The 20,656-nt window shown below is 43.3% G+C and overlaps 8 protein-coding genes across 8 annotated transcripts; 4 read left to right on the plus strand and 4 right to left on the minus strand.

Moving 5' to 3' along the window:
• Nucleotides 1–752: 752 nt before the first annotated feature.
• On the minus strand, nucleotides 753–3,130 carry AOL_s00079g281 (uncharacterized protein; the record flags this gene model as incomplete). Its single annotated transcript, XM_011124156.1, has 5 exons — nucleotides 753–2,370; nucleotides 2,443–2,519; nucleotides 2,606–2,889; nucleotides 2,980–3,012; nucleotides 3,091–3,130. 5 exons carry the CDS (start codon nucleotides 3,128–3,130, stop codon nucleotides 753–755), a joined length of 2,052 nt encoding a protein of 683 aa, XP_011122458.1.
• A 975-nt stretch (nucleotides 3,131–4,105) lies between these two features.
• Nucleotides 4,106–6,127, minus strand: AOL_s00079g282 (uncharacterized protein; the record flags this gene model as incomplete). The annotated part of the gene is made up of 5 exons (XM_011124157.1): nucleotides 4,106–4,860; nucleotides 4,925–5,091; nucleotides 5,147–5,405; nucleotides 5,472–6,002; nucleotides 6,085–6,127. The coding sequence occupies 5 exons, from the start codon at nucleotides 6,125–6,127 to the stop codon at nucleotides 4,106–4,108; spliced, it is 1,755 nt and encodes a 584-aa protein (XP_011122459.1).
• A 1,662-nt stretch (nucleotides 6,128–7,789) lies between these two features.
• On the minus strand, nucleotides 7,790–8,853 carry AOL_s00079g283 (uncharacterized protein; the record flags this gene model as incomplete). Its single annotated transcript, XM_011124158.1, has 3 exons — nucleotides 7,790–8,297; nucleotides 8,387–8,417; nucleotides 8,499–8,853. 3 exons carry the CDS (start codon nucleotides 8,851–8,853, stop codon nucleotides 7,790–7,792), a joined length of 894 nt encoding a protein of 297 aa, XP_011122460.1.
• Nucleotides 8,854–9,570: 717 nt separating this feature from the next.
• On the minus strand, nucleotides 9,571–11,106 carry AOL_s00079g284 (uncharacterized protein; the record flags this gene model as incomplete). The annotated part of the gene is made up of 3 exons (XM_011124159.1): nucleotides 9,571–9,867; nucleotides 9,960–10,686; nucleotides 10,805–11,106. The coding sequence occupies 3 exons, from the start codon at nucleotides 11,104–11,106 to the stop codon at nucleotides 9,571–9,573; spliced, it is 1,326 nt and encodes a 441-aa protein (XP_011122461.1).
• A 1,440-nt stretch (nucleotides 11,107–12,546) lies between these two features.
• Nucleotides 12,547–14,012, plus strand: AOL_s00079g285 (uncharacterized protein; the record flags this gene model as incomplete). Its single annotated transcript, XM_011124160.1, has 3 exons — nucleotides 12,547–12,884; nucleotides 12,947–13,658; nucleotides 13,737–14,012. 3 exons carry the CDS (start codon nucleotides 12,547–12,549, stop codon nucleotides 14,010–14,012), a joined length of 1,326 nt encoding a protein of 441 aa, XP_011122462.1.
• Nucleotides 14,013–15,055: 1,043 nt separating this feature from the next.
• On the plus strand, nucleotides 15,056–16,393 carry AOL_s00079g286 (uncharacterized protein; the record flags this gene model as incomplete). The annotated part of the gene is made up of 3 exons (XM_011124161.1): nucleotides 15,056–15,071; nucleotides 15,241–15,995; nucleotides 16,106–16,393. The coding sequence occupies 3 exons, from the start codon at nucleotides 15,056–15,058 to the stop codon at nucleotides 16,391–16,393; spliced, it is 1,059 nt and encodes a 352-aa protein (XP_011122463.1).
• A 385-nt stretch (nucleotides 16,394–16,778) lies between these two features.
• Nucleotides 16,779–17,636, plus strand: AOL_s00079g287 (uncharacterized protein; the record flags this gene model as incomplete). The annotated part of the gene is made up of 1 exon (XM_011124162.1): nucleotides 16,779–17,636. One exon carries the CDS (start codon nucleotides 16,779–16,781, stop codon nucleotides 17,634–17,636), a length of 858 nt encoding a protein of 285 aa, XP_011122464.1.
• Nucleotides 17,637–18,463: 827 nt separating this feature from the next.
• AOL_s00079g288 (uncharacterized protein) lies at nucleotides 18,464–19,710 on the plus strand (the record flags this gene model as incomplete). Its single annotated transcript, XM_011124163.1, has 3 exons — nucleotides 18,464–18,522; nucleotides 18,627–19,332; nucleotides 19,411–19,710. 3 exons carry the CDS (start codon nucleotides 18,464–18,466, stop codon nucleotides 19,708–19,710), a joined length of 1,065 nt encoding a protein of 354 aa, XP_011122465.1.
• Between the last annotated feature and the right edge of the window lie 946 nt (nucleotides 19,711–20,656).

Below are 20,656 nucleotides of genomic sequence, written 5' to 3' on the forward strand. Positions count from 1 at the left end.
GTTTACTACGATTTTGAGGAAGCATTTATGCACAAGATGGGCTCAGGGAGTCAATTTGGAAAGAAGTGTACGATAATATTACGGAGGAGGAATCTTTGGTGTACTATACGACAAACCAAAAAAAAAGCATATGGACGGAGTTATCTTCATGAACGGGGCGTTTAAAAATCTACAAAAAAAAGCATTCATTTCTAGGGGTTGTATTGGTGGGATGGGGATTGTACGATATTTAGAAGGGTAGAGGATTCATGTACTATATATACAACTAGAAAAAATCAAACCTGGGGCTCACGCCTGTCATCATCTTTAAATCTACTTATGACCCTCATAAATTCCGTGATTCGTGAATTATATACACTAAGCACTATGTAGCATGCAAGGATTACTAACTAACAAATTGGAATATTATTCTATTAGATCAATGATTCTCCGCCTCCGATGCACTACTTCATGAAAATGAAATGAAATGCAAGAGAAGAAAAAAATAAAAAGCATGTACAAAGAATATCCAAATCTATAAACATGAATAACAACTAAAAAGAGAATTATCCACCGATGCATGAATAAAATGCATAACAATGATGATAAAAAGAGAAAAGAAAAAAAAAAGAAAAGGATAATACACATCCCGAATACCAGATCCAAATCAAACAAAAAAAACCAAAACAATCAAAACCGGATGAATAGTAGTTTCATACCCATGCAACCGGTCTTCAAGACTCATTATCAAATTCCTCATAAAAGTCGTTCTTTTAAACAGGTCCGCCCCCATCATGTCCCTTCGAACTATCCAATAACAAATGCGGCTTAATATACCCTTCATCCAACTGTCTAAACCACTCTGCTTGATCCTCCACAGTCCCTCTGACCAACTGACTAAGCGCACTGACCGGATTAACCATCGCTCCGCCTCCTCCAGTCGTACTGCTGCCCTCTCCAGCCCCAACTCTAGGACTCAAACTCCTACTACCCCCTTCAACCGGTGTCGCCAAATTATTCGGCGAAGAAGCTTTACTCCCCCTCCTCGCCGCCATGGGTGGTAGATCACTCATATCACTATCATACCCATCTTCCTCACCACCACCATGCCCATAAAGTAAATCAACTTGACTCCCATCCCTCGATCTTTTCCCCAAATCCCTTCTCGACCCCGTTCTTCCAGAACTTCCACCAGCTCCATAAACACTCCTAGCATCCCTTCCAAACGCACTTCCATTACCCCTCCCACCGTCTCTATCAGCACTCGGATCCACGTTCGCCAACGGCACCCCTCTACTCCTTTCCCCACTCCCCCCTCTTTCCCCTCTTTCCCCTCTCTCCCCTCCATTCTGGTATTTCCAGTAACTACTCGAATTCTGAATATCAAACTCATCATCACTATCAATCTCCTCCACCACTCCAGTCCTAATCCCCAAAATCTCCAACATCTTAGCCGTCGTCCCTCCAAACACAATCACCGTCAAAACCACCACCACAAGAACCGTAGCTCTAAGCGCGTTGCCATTATCTCCTTGAAACCCTGACGCTAAAGCTACCCCAACAGCGCCCCTGAGTCCCGCCCAGAACAACATCATCTGGTAAGCATAAGGCAACTCATCCGGTACCGTCGAAGAATTCCTTCCCCTTCTCGAAGCTCTATACCGTATCACCCAATTAATCCCCTTACTCAACGGGAAAACAGCAACCCATCTTGCCGCACAGATTCCCACGGAAGTAACGATAATAAACAACGGATTCCACACTTGATGCGATTCGGTGAAAAGACTGATCCCCAGGTAAATAAACACAAAGTTCTCGGCCAATTGGGCTAACGCCTGGAACAAGTATTTCGTCGCAAGCTGCGTCCTTCGTGACATATTGTAATAAGCGTAATGTTTCAATGTTATCCCACAGAATAACAACGAAACGATACCGGATGCGTGGATCCCCGTGGAGAAAAGATAGGTCCCATACGCGACAAGGAGAATAAAACACGTTTCGGTCTTTGGAAATCGTCGGATATACGTATATTTCAATAACAATGCTGTCCCCACACCGACCAAGATCCCTATAAGAAGCGAGAAGAAGAAAATCATAAAGAACCATCCAACACCTTTAATAAAGCTGAACGGATTGACCTTCGCAGCTGCACTTTCTTCGTGAAACGCTTGTGCGGTTTCGAACATAACGATAGCGACGGCATCGTTTAGGATCGATTCGCCGAAGATGATCGTGTACAGCTTTGGATCGACTTTATAGGTGTTGAAGATAGCTAGAATGGTGACCGGGTCGGTGGCGGATAGAGTAGCGCCCACAGCGATTGCGTCGACAAAGGAGACGGAGAGACCTTCGATTGAGATAGCGAGCCAGGCCCAGACGTAGAGGATTATACTAGTTAGGTTAATATAAAGTTAGCTAGGACGGTTTCGCCTAAAACCCGGAGAAATCGACGAGGATAGCTACCCGAGTGTAACAGCCGACAAGAACGTTCCCGCCAGCGCAAATGTTAATATCGTCCCTAAATTCCGGAAAAAGTTCGCCTTTTCAATGCCCCCATCATTAGCATCTCCCACCACAAGCTCTATACAAAAATTCTGAAAGAGAAAGAGAGAGAGAGAGAACCCACCTGATGCAACTCGTACCCACTGTTCATAATAATCGGCGGCAAGATCAAATTGAAAAAGAACTTCTGATCGAAAGTCACCGTATTCTGAATATTCGTCGCAGGACTAAGCCTAATAATCAATCCCACAAACATCCCAGCGAATATACTGATAACAGTTTCATGGACCGCTTGAATCTTCTTCAACTGGAGGTAATACGACGTAAAGAGTGCCACGAGCAGGAGAGCAACGAGAATGAAGAGCGCCCATGATGTACTGATTTCAGATTGTCCGGGACTAGTTCCTTCTATATTTTTGTTGGAAAAAAGAAATTGTTAGTTTTGGTGATATGACGTATGTGGATGGATTTTGGGAGTAGAGGAGGAAATGTAAATACCATTTTGATCCGGTTCTTCTTCCTGTCGTTTCCCTATGCGCGCAGATAAATAAAAATTAGTCCAACCTACTTTGATATCCAGATCAAAAATTCCGTACCGTGCTTACGTACGTAGGATATCGAGAATTAACGTCTCGGCCGCCCCTCCCATCGCAAAAAAGCACTGATCACGGCTATTGTGCCGTAATAAACCGTTAGAAACACCGAGCCGTCAGGATTATATAAAGACCGGGGAAAAAAATGAGTAGCCGACAAGATTCGTTTATATCGTCAACATCGAACGAAACGGGGTTGATAGCTGTATCCGGCGGGGTAGAGGGGTGGAATGGAATGGCCGTTGGTTATCGAGAGTTATAAGTGGTGGGAATCCGAAGCAGCTTGGAGTCCTGATCAGGAGGTTGTTTTTGGCAAAGGTGTTATGTAAAGGAAACGTTGTGTTGGCGGATGTTGGCCGACGCGGCGGGCGACGTTTACGTTTGGTTGATTGCGCAAGCTAATTATAACCCCGGACAGCCTTTTGCATTCGAAGATATATAATAAGTGATACTATACATATGCTGGGACTGCTGTATCACGATAGAAGAGGTATCTCGTACCCGCACGGGTGAAATGGATCCGAGTGCTTTTTTGGTATGTCATTCTCGAATCACGATATAGTGCTACTAACTTGTATCTACGAAAATATCTTATCACCTCGCCATTTTCACGACCGTTTACTTGGGCCATTAAAATACAAGCCTGTCAGAAATATGAAACCAAATAATGGATCTCGAGGTAAAAACACTTAATGCATTTAGGTAGCCAATAGTAATAGAAGCCGCAATAGTAGTAGTAAAAGAGTACATAGAGTGAACGCATGTAGTGTTTCAAGGCTAACAAAAACTCCAACCGGCCCAAACCGACAAACCTGTATATCCGATCTTAAACCCTTCAATTCTCCCGCAATGTAACAATAGACGGTATAACATATATATGCAAGTAAATAACTGAGTAGTTAACTTAGGAAATGGTAAATGTTTTGAGTAAGTTAAGTTTAAGGAAGTCGGTAACATCGCCAAACCCGACGGGTACCCAATTCCCCTCCATCTCATGTTTTGATACCATATCATACTATACCATGTACACCTCAGATATCTTCCTCTTCCTCTTCTTCCTCGCTATCCACAAATTCCAATCCTTCATCCACCTCTTCGGCCAGTCTTAAAGTCATCACAGCCGCAAAGATCGTCGCAACTCCTCCAAACCTCATAACCCAGGCCATGCTCTCATCCCCTTCCGCCCCTCTCGGCTTCTGCAACGCCTTGAATATAATGCTACTCAAAACTGTCGCAATAACCTGTGGCGCCGCAACCGAGAAATTGTGAAGCCCTAGGATAATTCCCGCCTGATCTACATAGTCATCTCTTGCTTCATAATCTCCATGTACACCAGATCGGATGGATGGTGTCGCACTACGGAGGACTCCGCGTTTGATGGCATCCCGCTTAGAGATGTCTGAGGAGATTAGAGCGAAAGGTGCCCAGAGGGTTATAGCCCAGGGGACACCGCAAGCAGCAATCAGTGCAGTCGCACCCCAGGTGTTTTTCACAAAGAATGTGCTCAACATGCTGGCTGCAAAGATGATATGTGATATACACCAGAGTCTTCGTAGTGTTAGTCCAGGGATCCGGAGGAAGGTTAGGTGATCTTTTGCAGGGGTTTCTTCTGCGTTTGCCGGGTTAAAAGCTGGCTGAATAAATACTGGAAGAATGGTATTGGAGACGAGTGCAACGACTGCAAAGACAAGAAGAGCAAAGGTCCCAACTCGTGTGGCCTCCTCCCAGAGCTTGGCTTCTTCCTTGGGGTCAAGGTTTGGATTTGCTGCGTAGTACGGTCGGACGTCTAGATATAAGCCGTTAGCTTCGGTCCTCACATACTTCTAGAGAGCGAATGAAAAGATACTTACAAATCTCACCAATATACGTAGTACTGTAAAACAAAAACGGAAACCACCCAATCCACGCAAAGAACTGCGTATCGCAAACTTTTCTAACCTGTGGCGGCAACCGTTTTGCGGAATGAAGCACTTGGCCGAAGAACGCAAGTACACTGTTCTTCTTCTCATCAACCGGCCTACACTCTGTTAGCCAACGAACAATCCCGTATGGAAAGTGAATAAATGACATACCCATCCTCATTAGGATCTCGTTCCATAATTAACCCGCAGCTCAGAGCCAAGGTACCACCTAGTGCGAAGGATGCAATCACGCAGAGGACCTTGAACTGTGTGTTTCCGAACCACGGCATGATCTCCGGTAGGTTCACATAACCAGATAGATAACCCAATACATTTCCAATACCCGTCATCCGTCCCGCCCATGCGTTCGCTGCATCTTGTTGATGAGGTGGTGCATTATCGACGATGAATGCACGAATACCAGCTTGCACTATATTGCCATCCCCTTTGATTAGTCGCCCACCCACGATAACTTATAGTGACTTGATGAAAGTACCTGTATTTATGGCAAAATCTAGCACATAAATCATCAATACAGCCAACCCGATCGTAACCTTCGGCAGTGCATCGCTCCCCTTAGGCACAATCCACGCACAAATCTCCTTCGTCCATCCAAGTATCAACAAAGAAACAATCGTAGCCGCACCACCCCCAATCATGAAAGGTTTTCGCTTTCCCCAAGGGATCCTACAATTATCCGACCGAATACCAACGTACGGCTGCACTAAAGCTCCAGAAACAGGCCCAGCAACCCATACTAACGCCAACATTGACTTGGAAATTCCCAGGGACAGCAAATATGGCGAACCATTTGACAATTCCACCGACCAGGCGATTTGTAAACCTCCGATGCTAAGGGTTAATAGCATCAGGAACCAGGAACTACGTGTAACGCGCATGGACCGACGGGACATGGACGAGGAAACGGAGCTTCGTTGGCGACGGTTGGAGACCTCGGGGATAGTGAGGGAACGGCCATATCGACGTTCGCTGGCAGCGGGAGAGAGAAGACGGGAGTGTTCACCAACTACACCATTATTATTTCTTCCCTGTTAGAATATATGATATCTCAAGAAGGGGTTCATTTTTGTGGTCGTGTGAATAGCTACCTTCTTTTGGGGTCCGAGGGACCGAATCCGTTCTTGTCGCCATGTTTGTTCTATGACGTACGCTAGCCTGACAGACTGAGCTCCTTAACTTTTCAACCCCAGAAACCCAAGTAGCCCTCCCCGGATTTTGCCAGTCGCCGAGTCGGAACTTCGATGTGATGATGAAGGTACTTAGTTATTCGTGAGAAGAAACAAAAACCACCTGCAGTCTCTCCCAACCGGTTTCTTTTGTCGTGATGAGCAAGAAGGAGACAGAGACAGAGGGATGAAAGGCAGGAGAGGAAGAAAGAGAGGAAGAAATAAGGAAAGAAAGGGTGGGTTGCTCAAACAGCCTGCAGCAGGCTGGCAGGACAGGACAGGGCTAACTTCCAAGCTATCTCGTTCGGTCACACGCGGGGGACCCTTCCGCTCTTTTATACACACCGCCCGTCTAAATTAGAGCTTGATACCAAGAACCAGATAAGAAAATCAGCAGCTACCACGGGTAAAGGATTTCAGATATTAAATCCTGATATGTAAATAGAGGTGGTGATGACGATGCTGCAGCTGCACGATGGAACACGTATCTGCGGGTATGTAAGTTCTGTGTCGGCGATGAGTTGTTCCCTGTCGAATATGTTAAATGCCGCTGCAAGACAATAATATTAATTAATACCCGCTGATAAGCTATAACAAGTATCATATAAGATCGAGAGAAGCAGTCTGGAACGATGAGCCTTTTATATCCCATCATATGGATCGAGTCCAAATATATATATACACTCTCGAGTTCTGTTGTTGAATCCTCATACGTCAAATCTGCAGGTACGCAGATGACCAGCGTCATGTTCGGCTTACTTCCATTTAAATTTCTTGTTTCTCTCGGTTTCAAACGTCTTCGGGGCAGCCTCGTGCCGGATATTTAGTTCACTTCGGCTACAAAGTCGCCCGCAACACAGTCACATCGAGTACTTGTGCTCGAGTATACTATGTAGGGCGGGTTGTATATGGCTTTCTCTAGGATATGTATATATGTATCCGATATCACGATAGTTACAAAGGGCAATGTCCAGAAGGCACAGGTTAGTTCGGCGTTTTGATTGTGTAAGTACTCAATAATACATATTAATATATATCTCCGAACCAGGGAAACCCAACCTAATATTAAGTACCACCGTGCTACAGTAAGAGCACTATAGCTACATGAGTACCGCCGATGCAGTTATATTTATCAACTTCCAATCTATACACATTAGTATTCGATCAAACTCGGAGAATTCCGATCCTTGCTGTAACGGACACAATCTTACTAAATGTACTACCACTCGACCCATTGATGCGTTTACTAGTATCATAATAGTCCCTGATACACCGGTACCCTGGCTAGGTATTTCATACATAGATCCGGGACCGAGAGGGTCACATTTCTGTTCATATGACCATGCATTGACGAAGAACAATGTCAGTTCTCGTGCGACCCTGAGCTTAGGCAACAATTACCCCTAATATATATCCAAACAAGTATTTAAGTAGTTTGGATATGGTAATAATTATATAAAAAGTCTCGCTACCGTGGGCCTCTCCGTACAGTTGCATAATTGTCCAATGAATTAATAATAAATTAGGTCATTATATCCTTAAATCGCCTAATATATACCCCTTGAAAGGCGCTGTAGCCGTCGTAACTACATCCTCGTTCTATAAAATCCAATCAATCGAATTGAAACTAATTATCAGCCAGCAAACTGCTGATAAAAGCCTCCTTCTCCGCTGGATCAGTAGGCACGCAAATATTCCCCCTACCCGAAACCCTCTCACAAGCCCCCGGACAACAAGGCGTCGGCACAGCAGCACATCCAAATCCCAACGGCCAGCAGAAATATTCGATAGTCTCAGTAAGCGTTGCCACCGTCACGGTTTTAAACCCTTCGCTAAAAATTGTAGTGGAAGGAGCTGTTTCCGTGGCCAGTAACAATGAAAATTGGGTGTCCGTGCAGGAAGATACGGTGACAGCTTGGGTTTTGAATCTTGTATATGTGGTGATTTTGCTGATATATTTGTTGACTGTTATGGTGGTTGTCTTTCGAGGGGGTGGGCGGCCGATGAGGGAGGAGCATGCCTTAGACAGAGAAGATGGGTACGCGTGGGAGAGGGTTGGTTTTGGGTATTTTAGATTTCTTTTCACTTTTTTCTTGTCTTCTGCGGAAATTATGGGACCCCCGAAGATGAGAGAACTGTTATTCAGAAATTTTAGTAAAGGTCTAGACTATGTAAAGATACCTAGGTATATACTGTGACAAGGAGTGAAGGGAGAAGAACATACACCGCAGTAGACACAACCTGAAGTTCGGTGACTAAATTAATACACAAATCAGTTAGTATCGGTCAATTCCTCACTCATTCAAAACAAAAAAAGGACAATATGGAATACATACGAGTAGAAGCAGGCCCAACGAACAACGTCGTAGTATCATAAAAATAAGGCTCGGTAACAGTACAATCCACAACCGACTTCGTAATTGTCTTCGTAATAGTCGTCGTCCTACCTATATTTCTAGTCTTCGTCGACGTCTTTGTAATCGTCCTGGTTGTTCTCTCATTGTAATGCAAATAGGTCGAGCAAAACAACGACGCCGACGCGCGGTGGCATTTCAGGAGCTGGAGGATTTTAGTAACCGTTAGGGTTTTTGAGTAGTTACTACGTTTAGGGGCTCCGGGGACAGCATTGGCATCTGCGAACGAAAGGAGAAATAGGAAGAGAGGGAGGATAGTAGACAGGAAGAGCCGCATTTTGAAAACGAATGATCCCTTGGATAATCAAAATATTAATATTGATAGATCTATAGAAGATTCAAAGCCAAAAAGCCAATGAATCACGACAATTAAGGCCAAGGGGAAAGAGGAAAAAACGCCAACCCTTCGAAATTCCAGGACGCCCTCGTTTAAGCTTTTTATAAGGCTGAGCACACGTCGGCTCCGAAACTTGTTCATTTTCGTGTTACCTACATATCGCACTCGGACAATTTGGTGGCTTGCGGCTGAAGACCCTTTGGACTAATCTAGTATGCACGATAGTGGGCCGGCCGCGCCGGCCTTCTCGGTGCTGCCACTCACGTTGCATCGCATTGGCACTGTTGTTCGATTCAAGATAACGAGATATTGGTCTGGTAAGGAATAAAGCGAATCATGCGTAGACGTTACGCTGATGGTATTCGTAAAGACTATGCGAAATAATTATGCTCTGGGACTTGGAAATATATATTTGCAAATGGCAGTAGATATCCAGAATACGGCGCGAACAGGTAACACTTGGGAGCGCCAAGATAGGGTTGTCATGTTGTACTTCCCAAAATGGATAGCTCAACAACGCACTTCTCATCAAAAATACAACAGTATTTATATATATGGCATTCAAATCGATCGTCTGGCAGCCAATGTCATTACTAAGTCACAGAATCTCATTCATCTCCATTCGTTTGAAATTCCTATATTCCGCATTATATCTAATTAATGAAAATTGACGACTAGCCTGAATTCAGCTTCATGCGGAAGACGCTGGCCACGTTTCCAGTATCTAAGTGATTTGATGTGGATTTTCCGAAAATCCTCCCCAATTGCCTCGTTTACCTCCCTTCCTGTCTGGTTCGTATATAAAACGAGGGCTACCAATTTTCTAAACAATCGCTTGGTGTTGGTGACAAACTCCCAGGTCACTCCGTTTCTCGTCGCTTTGTCGCTGCCCACCTTAGTATCCCTGATTTCGAGCGTTTTCAAATTGGGATACTGATATACAATGGCATATATCTAAGTGTGATATCCCATTTAATATATGCATAGAAGTATTGTGATTGCAAAATAGCTTTTGAAAATATATTTGACCATATGAAAATACTTACGTCTTGAGCTGTGTAGTTCTGTGTTAATGAGAGTGTCAATGTTTCAACGTTAGTTTTGCCCAGTAAGAAGTACTCTTCGATCATTCTTCGGTTTTGGGGTAACATGTCGAGAGCCAGGAATCTCAAGTTCGGGAGGGCGAGTTTGACACCGATTTTGTTGATCGTTTTGATGTCCTCTGGGACACTTCTAGCTGTAACGGTATTGGGACCCCATGGTTTGACGTATTCATAGTGGGTGTATTTGAACTTCTCTATTCTGTGGGACAATGGCATTAGAATGGCCATCCAGGTCAATATCCAGACTCCAGTTTTCTCTGTATAACGATCGTCCCTATCTTTAGTTGAAATAAGGAATTTTAGATTAAGGTTTCGGAGCGACGGTAGAGTGGCGTTTGTCTCAATGTCAATATCTTCTGGGGTTTGAACCATCCGTTTCAATTGGTATGGTGCAAACTCATCAATGTCCAAGTCTAATGACAGATCTTTGAGAGAATGACACAACTTGAAAATGTCACCGATAACTGAGAACATTTCGTGGGATTTGAGCGTGGAAGGCTGTACCGCAGATGTCGAAAACTTGAGATTTGTAAGACTGGTGAAAGATTCGAGTAGTGGAGTTAAGATGGTAGGCAAGTAGACAGTTGCCAAAACTGAGTAGTTCAAATTGCATGCATTAATTGGGTGGCCTCCGATACGTGCATTGGTTGAATGAGCGATGGTGAGATCTCTTTATAGATAAACCCGCAATTAGTACATTCGATTCAATATCATTCTATACATATTGATGCTTGGCTTGAAACCCCGCCATAGAGAAGTAGCGTAGGATTTGATTCAGGGGAACTTACTTAACATAGTCCCCATATTCTTTGAACAGCTGGTTCTTGTGTCTTGCTGTTTTCAATCCCGTGATTGGATCGTCGCCAAAACGATGGAACATCGCAGCATGGCCAAATGTCCCTTCGTTTCGGTACGCAGGGTCCTGGTGGAATCGGATGTGACATTCCTTGTAGAGATTTTTCATAGTCAAGGTACGAAAGAGCTTGCAGACTAGGTTCAATGCAGCTACTTTCTTGCAGTCGAAGTCATCGTGAAGAGCATATTTAATGATTTCCTCCAAAAGCTCGTTTGGCAAGCTTAGTAATGGCATTGTGATATAGTTCTTTAGGACGAGGCAAAAGATTTGAAGGGTAGTGGGTTAGAGATGAAGTTTCGGTGTGGAGAGAAAGTTTTTTGAGACAGTTTATGATACTTTGGAAGTGTAGTTTGTAGATTCGAGGCCGAGGTAAATGCTAATGCCTAAATCATGATCTACAGATATACACCAGTGATATCTACATTCAATAGCATCGCAAGACTCTAGATCTCCCATCAATGCATTTCTCGTAAAGACTGAATTTGACATTATTGCCATTGTAAAATACAAGACATCACACTATCAAGAGGTATAGCGGATGCTGTATCTATGCCACTAAGACTATATACATAAATTTATAATAGCATTGGGAAGAGAGAAATATTTATATGTGTAGCTAGGCCATGTCTGAAATTATTTCAAAATCTCAGGCTGATACTTTGCAGCCAGTACAGTGCCCCCCAATCGATGACCTTCAATTAACCTAATTAATACTCTTCAATCGACTGATTTTCTCCAGCTGATCGCAATATTTATACATGTATTGGATCTTTACGGCGTAATGTTCTGGTATTCAATATACATGTACTCTACTCATAGCCCGTTAACCTATCAGAAATCACCCGCAAGTCTCATCGCCGGATACTTATAAATGTATCATTAATTATATTATTAGGTACTATATATAACCAATGGTATAGAAAGGAAGCTAATTGATGGTAGACTCATACATAGGTAAGCTCCAGATGGGCCGTTGGTTGCCGTGAATCTTGGCCAGATTGGCATCCCTCCTAATTTTCCGTGAACTGGATTCCCAATTCGTTCTCGACGGGGATAGTATATATTATTACAGTATTGAGACCCACATCGGCAGTCCGATAGATACTTCTTACATGTCAGCATTTTGCGCACACGTGCATTGTATGTGACTAATTAAAAAATAAAAAAAAGAGGGGAGACTCCAGCCTCGAGTCCTAGGCGCTGACAAAAGCGCAAAATTTTTCTAGGTGATTGCAAGTTTATGGAATATATAAAATCGAGCCCAGCTCAGAGAAGGATCAATCAAACAGCTTCAGTCCAACTCATAAGCTCATGACACCTATAGCCTAGCCTGGCATGCATCGAGAGCTTCCAAGAAATTGAACTACCTCTCGAAACTTCCAAAAAGTAATTTCTCAGGTACATTTAGACCTATAGACTGTATAACGATACCAACTTCTGCTAAAGCTACAAGTCAGCATCCCGAAGCTGGAGCAACTGGTCAAGAGAAGTAAGCTGGTCTGGTCTCGTAAATTCGGGCAGACAACACAGTCTCGTTCGAAATCCAACATTGTATACTACCAGCGTTACACAGAGCAGATAAGGTAAGCTACAAGCAGCGCACCAGCCAGAAAACACTAATTTCGGATTAAATCAATGATTAACTGGGCAAAGCAATCGTCTTGATTAAGATTGATGTCGAAAATGGAAACGTTAAACTTCGAAAATACCTCTGGGATCCTCACTCTTCCAAACGAAATCCTATCGAAAATCATTTACGAAGCTCTTCGCCCCGGCTTCCAAACATCCAAGTCCCAGGTCGCCGTTCGGCTAGCCCCAGTCTGCCGGCGATTTTATGATATCGTGATTTGGCATTTGTACTCTCACTGTTACATTCAACTTCAGTGTTATTGGATGAGAGATCTCCCTAGCTGCCTTATCAAATTCCGTGGGTTTGGAGACGATGTTCGAACTGGATACAAAATTGCCTCAAAAAGATTTGAGAATTACAAGGCCCATGGAAAACATGTTAAGTAGGAACCATTTTATTTCCTGCTTTTGAATATAACTTAAGAATTCTAACAGCTTTGTGTAGGATCTTAACCATGCGAAGGGAAACAAAATACATTGGAGACCTCGGTTTCTGTTATTTCGATTCCATGTCCCGAGATGGTGGCCGCCAAATGTTCACGCAACCTTTCGTGACAGCTTTCCCAAACCTCAAAACCATCACTCTAAATGACCGGGTCGACGACCCCCTACCCGCAGAATACATGCTCGGATCTCTCGAAAACATTCTGAACACCTTACCCGGTCTAAAAAATCTAAACCTCTACTTACATATTGCACATTCAAATTCCGAAGTGTTAAAGACCTTTGTAGAGTCGCAAAAATATTTAGACGAACAACCACCACCTCCAGCCACAGCTGCAAGGCTTCAGGCCGTAAGCATTGATTTATCCGTCGGCACCCAGATATTCAAAGACCTCGGTATAGGCAATTGGCTTCTTTCGACCCTACCACCGCTATTGCAGCCTTCTTTCGGCACCATAAATAGTTTCACATTCACAGTTTCCGGACGCCCTGACCCCAGAAATTTATACACGGACCCGATATCAACAACTTCTCATGAATCGACATCCCTAAACCCCCTAAATCGCAAATTCCACTTTTCTAATCTCCGATGCCTCAAATTCTCAACGCGTGGGGACAACGTCGCGATACTCACTGAGTTCCTTAGCAGCGAGAGTTTTGAAAATGTTGAAGAAATGGAGATCAGAGACGCGGCGCATGTGTCCCGTGAAGAGGTAAGACCCATAGATACCCAATGTAATTTCTTTAACTGTTTAACCACCCAAACTAACAAAATATTTGATTATATATAGCTGATAAATTTTCTAACCACCCGGTTCCCCCGCCTTAAGACCATAAATATCATGAAACTAGACGTACTGTGGGAGGGCGTGAACTGGCACTTCATACGCGACATAAAACGGGAGATATATACACTCAAAACTGTAACCGCATACACGAAATCGACTAGAGAGCAAATAGAGAAAGATTTAGGTCCCGAGTTCATGGAGAGCATGAAGAAACTGGTGTATGAGCGAAGCGAGTTTCAGATAACTGCGGCGCCTTGGAGAGTTGTATTCAGGTTTTAACCTTGGATATACCGGATAGACTTATAAATCTTAGACTATATCTAAATTGTTCAATTATAAACTCAGGAGCGAAAGCCGCACTAGTGGACATTAGTTCTAGACTACACAGAAACTCTTAGTGGTGACAATCTCTAGGTGTATGTTATCATTAAATCCTTTTGAGGGGGAAAATTACTTTTACAAATCCTAAAGTTTGAGGAGCCTCTGTAGGTGCGTGGCAAAGCTCTCCGTTTTATCGGCTTGTAGCTTAAATGCTGGCCTATAGGCCTACCGGTTTCCCAGCTAGTCCCAAGTAGCTTGCACAGGTAAGCCTGGCCAACAGCCTGCATCGCACCAGCGATTGGTTGGAGATGCAATAGTAAATCTTCAGCAATCAGAAAAATATATACATGCGTTTACTATAGGACCAAGATTCCGCCCCCAAAGGTCCCCTTAAACACCACTCTTGCCTTTATTCAATCTTGAGTACCTATTACATATGTACTTGGTAGCTACCTACCTACCTAGATAGCAGCTATATTACATTCGAATCCACGAGCCACCGACGAGACAACACCCAACGATCAAAAATACCACACATTGGACACTCTCACCAGAGCTTCATAAAATATTGCATTGCAGAATGTGCACCTCAATCCCGGAACAACCTACGATTACAGACACTTCCAGTCTCGCTCCCAGACGCGGCAGAAGGAGGCATGACACATCTAGCACAGTCCTATATCTTTCTACTCTTCCCACAGAAATTCTCACCCAAATTTTCGGTTATAACTTGATGTACAGGTACTCACGTACCCATAACCAATTTAACTTATGTGAAGCCCTCAGGTTAAGTCTTGCTTGCCGACATTTCCATGCCATAATCACCCGCTTTCGGTGTTTGCGCTGTCATGTCGGGCTGTATACCTACAAGCTAGATACCGATACTTACTATCCGCATGCTGTCTTCGAAGGATATGTTATTGGCTTTTTACACTTTGGGGTATACCAGGGCCTGAAATCTTCAAATACTACTAGAAATATATTGGAGTTGCACAGAGGCTATGGAGAGAGTATCAAGTATGTTTTGGCAGTTTTCTCGACGTCAGCGTATATTCCCAATACTACTGTTAGCTTGATTGGAATGTAAGAAGGCCGAATGCTCACTTGATCCTTATGACTTAAAATTCTAGTCATTTAAAATTTACCCACCTCGAAAAACTTCTTTCTACGATTGATACCCCACTAGGCCCAAGGGGCCCGGAAATCAACCGTCCCACAAGAGATGAATACCTCACCACCGGCCCATGTACACCTGCATTTTCCATTCAATTCACAGAGCTTTTCCCGAACCTGACAAATATCGAGTTCCAAGATACCTATTCCGAAAGTCTTAACCGTGCGGAATCTTCGTTCAACCCCGATTGCCTTCTTCCCTCCCTCGTTAACATTCTATCTTCGTGCCATAGTCTAAAGCACTTAAAAATCCAATTAGCGGTGGATTTGGCTCTTCCACCGTTAACGACAAAAAAAATAGAGGCTATGCTCCCCATGTCTAATTCTCCCGTAAAGCTGCAAACCTTGACTTTACAGGTCCACCTTGTTCAACGCCTATACGGAATCCGACCGTTTCATGGAATATGGCTGCTCGACGCCTTAGCATATCTCCTTCCAATCGAAGGAAACACGCTTAAAAGCCTTGATTTCAACGTCTCACGCAAATACCCTACGAATAACTGGATATATGCTGGTGATGCCGAAGATATTGAAGAATATGTCGCAGTGAGGCAAGTAGCCTTCGTCGAGAAACACAATCGGTTGAACCGAAGAATTAAGCTACCTGCGATTCGTCATCTAAAAATTTCGGCTGAGAAAGAAAGTCCTTTTGTCTTCCTAGCATTTACGAACGTTGATAGGAAAAGCCTTGAGGAATTGGATCTTGAAGATATTAACGGCCAACGCCACTCTGCAGGCGCCGATCAGTTTAAATGTGAGATTCAATTTGTATGTTCCCCCTATGTACCATCAGCTTGGTGGTTGATCTAAATACGTATACTTGTGAGCCCTAGTTTCGCAATAGGACACACCGGCTAATCTCTCTTCGAAAATTATAGATAAAGATCCTTATAAGCATGTTCCCAAATATCCACACTCTGCGCCTCAACCAGAGGGAACCCCAAGACCTAAAACTCAACGAGTATCTAATGCCTGAGATCGCTTCATTAATCATGAATATAAAAACCGTAATATTATACTCCGTGTTCCTGGAAAATGAACCACGAGACAACTTCTTGGAGAGGTTTGGGGAAGACTGGGGAAGAAGTGTGGAATTTCAAGATCTCGGGGTTAAAGCTCATCCCAGGGACACTTCACGGGTTCAACGAGTTAAGCTTCAGCTTTAGATCACCGGTTTTTATAAATTTAGAAGCTCCCAGCTGTGGTTCAGGTAAGCACCCAAGCTAAGGGTGGGCCCATTTTTACTAGCCTTGCCCCACCTTATAATGTTCCAGCGTGTGACACGGCAGCACCAGCTAACTATAAGAAACCTATTAGAGCAGACCTGGCCTAATCCGTTGGTTCCACTTTATGCTTGGCATCGCCAATAGCTATATCTATCCTTCAACATACAGATTAAGATTATATATACCCCTCGATAAATCATTATAAACCTCGACATTCATTCACTAGTCTCGAGGTTATTTCATTAACTCTTACATAGAGTAGTAGCGTGCATGCATACCAATCTACCACTTAACTACCAACCCCTCTCTCCAATAACGACACAAAATGCCCTCTAACCTTGACTCCCCCAAAATATTATCTCTCCCAACCGACCTCCAAACTAAAATCCTCCTATTCCTCCCAATCTTCGACCAAGCATCAGCCAGTCTAACCCACCCGCTCTGGCAAGAAATCCTCTCTTCAAAACAATGTCTAAAAACTCGCTACCCTCTAAGCAGGTACAATGACATTCCTCCAATCCATCAAATCCTCGGAGGACCCGTCATAGCCAATCAATACCCCGAATTCTATTTCCGATGTGTAGTCCAGACCAATGGGTGGGGGGTTACCCACTACGAAGTAGGTCCGTACGGAGAAATCGGGTACAAAAAGACTCACGAATGGCGAGAAGAAATGTTAAATGATGGGCCACCTTATATAACAGAATGTAAATTCCTCGACGAAAAAGTTCTATCGCCTTTTCTAGAAGAACCTGTCCAATATCGTTTAAAAAGAATAGATGAAAAATTCGGTCCCGATGAAAGACATCAAAACGACGTGCCGGGCTGGTTCTTCGGGAACGATATCTTCTTAACCTGTTTCTTGGAACAAGACGGGAAATATGAATCTCCGCTTGCAAGTATCGGAATGGTATTCCCATTCACCGAAGCTAACGGCTATATCACCCCCTCATCCTTTATCGTCAAAAGATTAAACTTAACACCCGACTTAACCGTTAGGACGATGGTAGAAAAGATCGCATCACATATCGGCCAATCATTCGATAATCTCCGAAGATTAAAGGCGATGCTACCGGAGACCATCAAACTGGCTTTCGTGTTCAACAAGGAATGTGAGGTTGTGGAACAAACTTTCGGTTGGGGTTTACATTGCACAATATTTTTTACGAATGAAGGGATGTAAAGGATACCTGTGACTAGTCTTTTAAAAAAAAATCGACCGTTTGTAATGAAGTCGTTAGTCGTAAAAGGTGTGCGACAAGAATACAATGCTGCGATATACCAAGGCCCTTATCTGTGGGCCAAAAACGCACCCGCGATATCACAGCCTCGCATGCCGCATTTCCTCAGCTCCGAAATCTCTCTGCCTTGCAAATCGCTTCAGATCGAATGCGGGGCATCTCGAAACCTTACAGACCAACGACAACTTGCATATAACGTTAGATAATAATATTGATCCCGAGGCTCTTTCAGAAGCTAGCCCAAGTCCATGCCATATATATAATGAAATGTATCACCTAGTAATCTACAAATACAAATAAAACTACCAACTGGTTTCATGGTGTAACCACAGATAACATCGACAACACAGAATTTCCCAAAATACCACAAACTCCATCCTCAATGCTTACAACTTTATCTCGAGCCTAATTTACAATTATTTCTCTATCAAAAAGCCAAAAGCTATCTTCCTTCCTGGGAATGATATTGGCTATTTTTTTTACAGATACAAATATCTAAATAACTATTTCTTTTTTTGAAAAAATGTCTACTACAATAACCCACCTCCCAACCGAACTCCTCTTCCAAATCCTAACCCAAGTCCTCTCCTCTCGTTCCTTCAAACCCCGGGACGTAGCCAGACTAGCCTCAGTCTGTCGTCGTTTCTACGCCGTAGTATTAAAATACCTATACTCAAACTGTGATATACAGCTCCACCGTCGAGAATTACAAAAAGGAGTGGGGCATGTCATCACTTTACCTCGATTTAGTAACGAAACGATCAACGATATGCTTGCGAATGCATGGATGACTTTGGAAGCTTATAAGAGTCATGGGAAGGAGGTTAAGTATGTTAAGCCCCAATTCTTCATCTAGAAACGCTTAAAAATATATCTATAAGTATCTATAAACATGCCCGAAATAAACATAGCTAACATACCTCCCAACCAAGATTCCTCTCCCTAAAAACCACCCGCGGCACCTTCCTAACCAGCACCCCCCCTTACCAAGGTCCTTACAAATTCACAACCTCCCTCCCAGACTTAATCACCTCCTTAACCCCCCATTTTCCCACCCTAACCACCCTCTCTCTAACTGACACCCTCCAAACCCCCCTCCCAATCCCCACCTTAATCTCCATAATCTCCACAATCCTAACCACCTCACCATCCCTAAAACACCTTTCCTTAACCCTCACAGTCCTCCGCTCTCAAGAAACATTCACAGAATCCCAATCCCATCTCCAATCCCTAATATCACCCGCAGCCCAAACCCTAGCATCCCTAGAATCTCTATCCTTAGACCTCCACCTCACCCCCTTCAACCCATCAAACCTCCCCCGCTGGCATCGTGCACCTCCAAGCCCTATAACTCCGATATGGCTCCTATCTTCCCTCCCCATCATATTCCCTTCAAAGACTTTATCCACCATAAAAGCTTTATCATTCATAGTAACGGGTCACACAATACCCATAAACCCTCAACAAACAGTCATAACGGGGACGTCTTCAAAACTTATATTACCATCATTACAATCCCTAAGATTATCGGTAACGGAGGGATGTCCGCGGTTATTCCCGCAGTATATCTCCCCAACAAGTTATAAATCAATATCTCACCTTGAGGTATTGGAAACATATGAATTAAATATCGAGACCGTACGTTTATACTCTCCACCCCTCATTTAATAACACATATATATGCATACCATACTAACACAAACACCAAACCCACAGCTCCTCCTCCCCCTCCTAGCCTCCTTCCCAACCCTAACCTCCCTAACCCTCAAAAAGATAGACACCCGTCGAAAATCCCTAAACTGGCGGTTTTTAGCATACCTAAAATCCACAATCCTAGAACACTTAAAAACCCTCACAATTTACACATCAGCTACCGTATCCAAGATCTTACACGACCTGGGGACTGTGTTCGTGGCAAATACCGTGTTAAAGATATTTAGAGAAAGGATTCCGACTGCGGAAAGGACGATGGATGATGGGAGTCCCTGGAGGGTTGTTGTTGAGTTTGCGTATTAGTTAGGGGAGATTGGGGGGGTTATTTACTTGGGTAGGTCTATTATACAAGGCTACACAATGAGAAGAAAGCTAGTTGGCCATCATATCAAGGATCTTATTTATATTCCATATCCATATCCATATCCACACCAATATTTACCTTTTTTTTCCATCCCATCTTTGATATCTACTATACTAATTAAGCAATACACTTATTTCCCGATAACCCCCCTCCATCCCTTCATCCACCCCCCATCAATCTTAACATCAAAGAAAATGGGTTAGGTGGGTGGAGGGAATAAAAACATCAAAATCAAAAGAACACAAGCAACGGGATGGGCTAAAAGGCCCAATGAACAATAAAAAGTGCACTTTAAAAATATAAAATTAGGATAAAGCTCTGAAACATCATCCTTTATTATCGATATAATAGAGAAGAGGAAGAGGAAGAAACAACTTCTCATCTCTCTCGTGAAGTTAAGGTTATACACAGGTAGACTTGTTAATTAGAGAAAAGTAAAAGTGAAGTTATGAAAAATGTAAAAGTTAGGGCAGTACTACCTCCTATATTTCAGAGAGTAGTCGGGGAAATCTACCTATTCGTCTTCAAAAAAGAGAGACGATGGATGTAGCAGGTGAAGAGAAAATAGAGAAAATAGAAAATACACACTAAGAAAAAGTAATAGTAGTAAAAAGACGGCTGACACCTCTAGCTATGCCTGGGCTTCGTATAAAGAAAGGGCATAACAGGCCCCCGAAACCCCGTCATGAACAGTTTTTTAAAATAAAAGAGGCGCCTAAAAAGCGGTAAAGACTCCAGTTCATGATGCTGCTTGTTTAGTAAAAAAAAAAAAAAAGGGTTCGAAATTAGAAACGGCCAAAAAGCTGATAAGAAAAATAGAAAGACAAAAACAGCTCCGTAGAACGCCGAATCGGTGAGGATGTCATATGGTATCTCTGCTAAAAC

The sequence above is a fragment of the Orbilia oligospora genome (genome assembly GCF_000225545.1).
Source record: "Orbilia oligospora ATCC 24927 unplaced genomic scaffold scaffold00079, whole genome shotgun sequence".
NCBI classification, from domain to species: Eukaryota; Fungi; Ascomycota; class Orbiliomycetes; order Orbiliales; family Orbiliaceae; genus Orbilia; species Orbilia oligospora.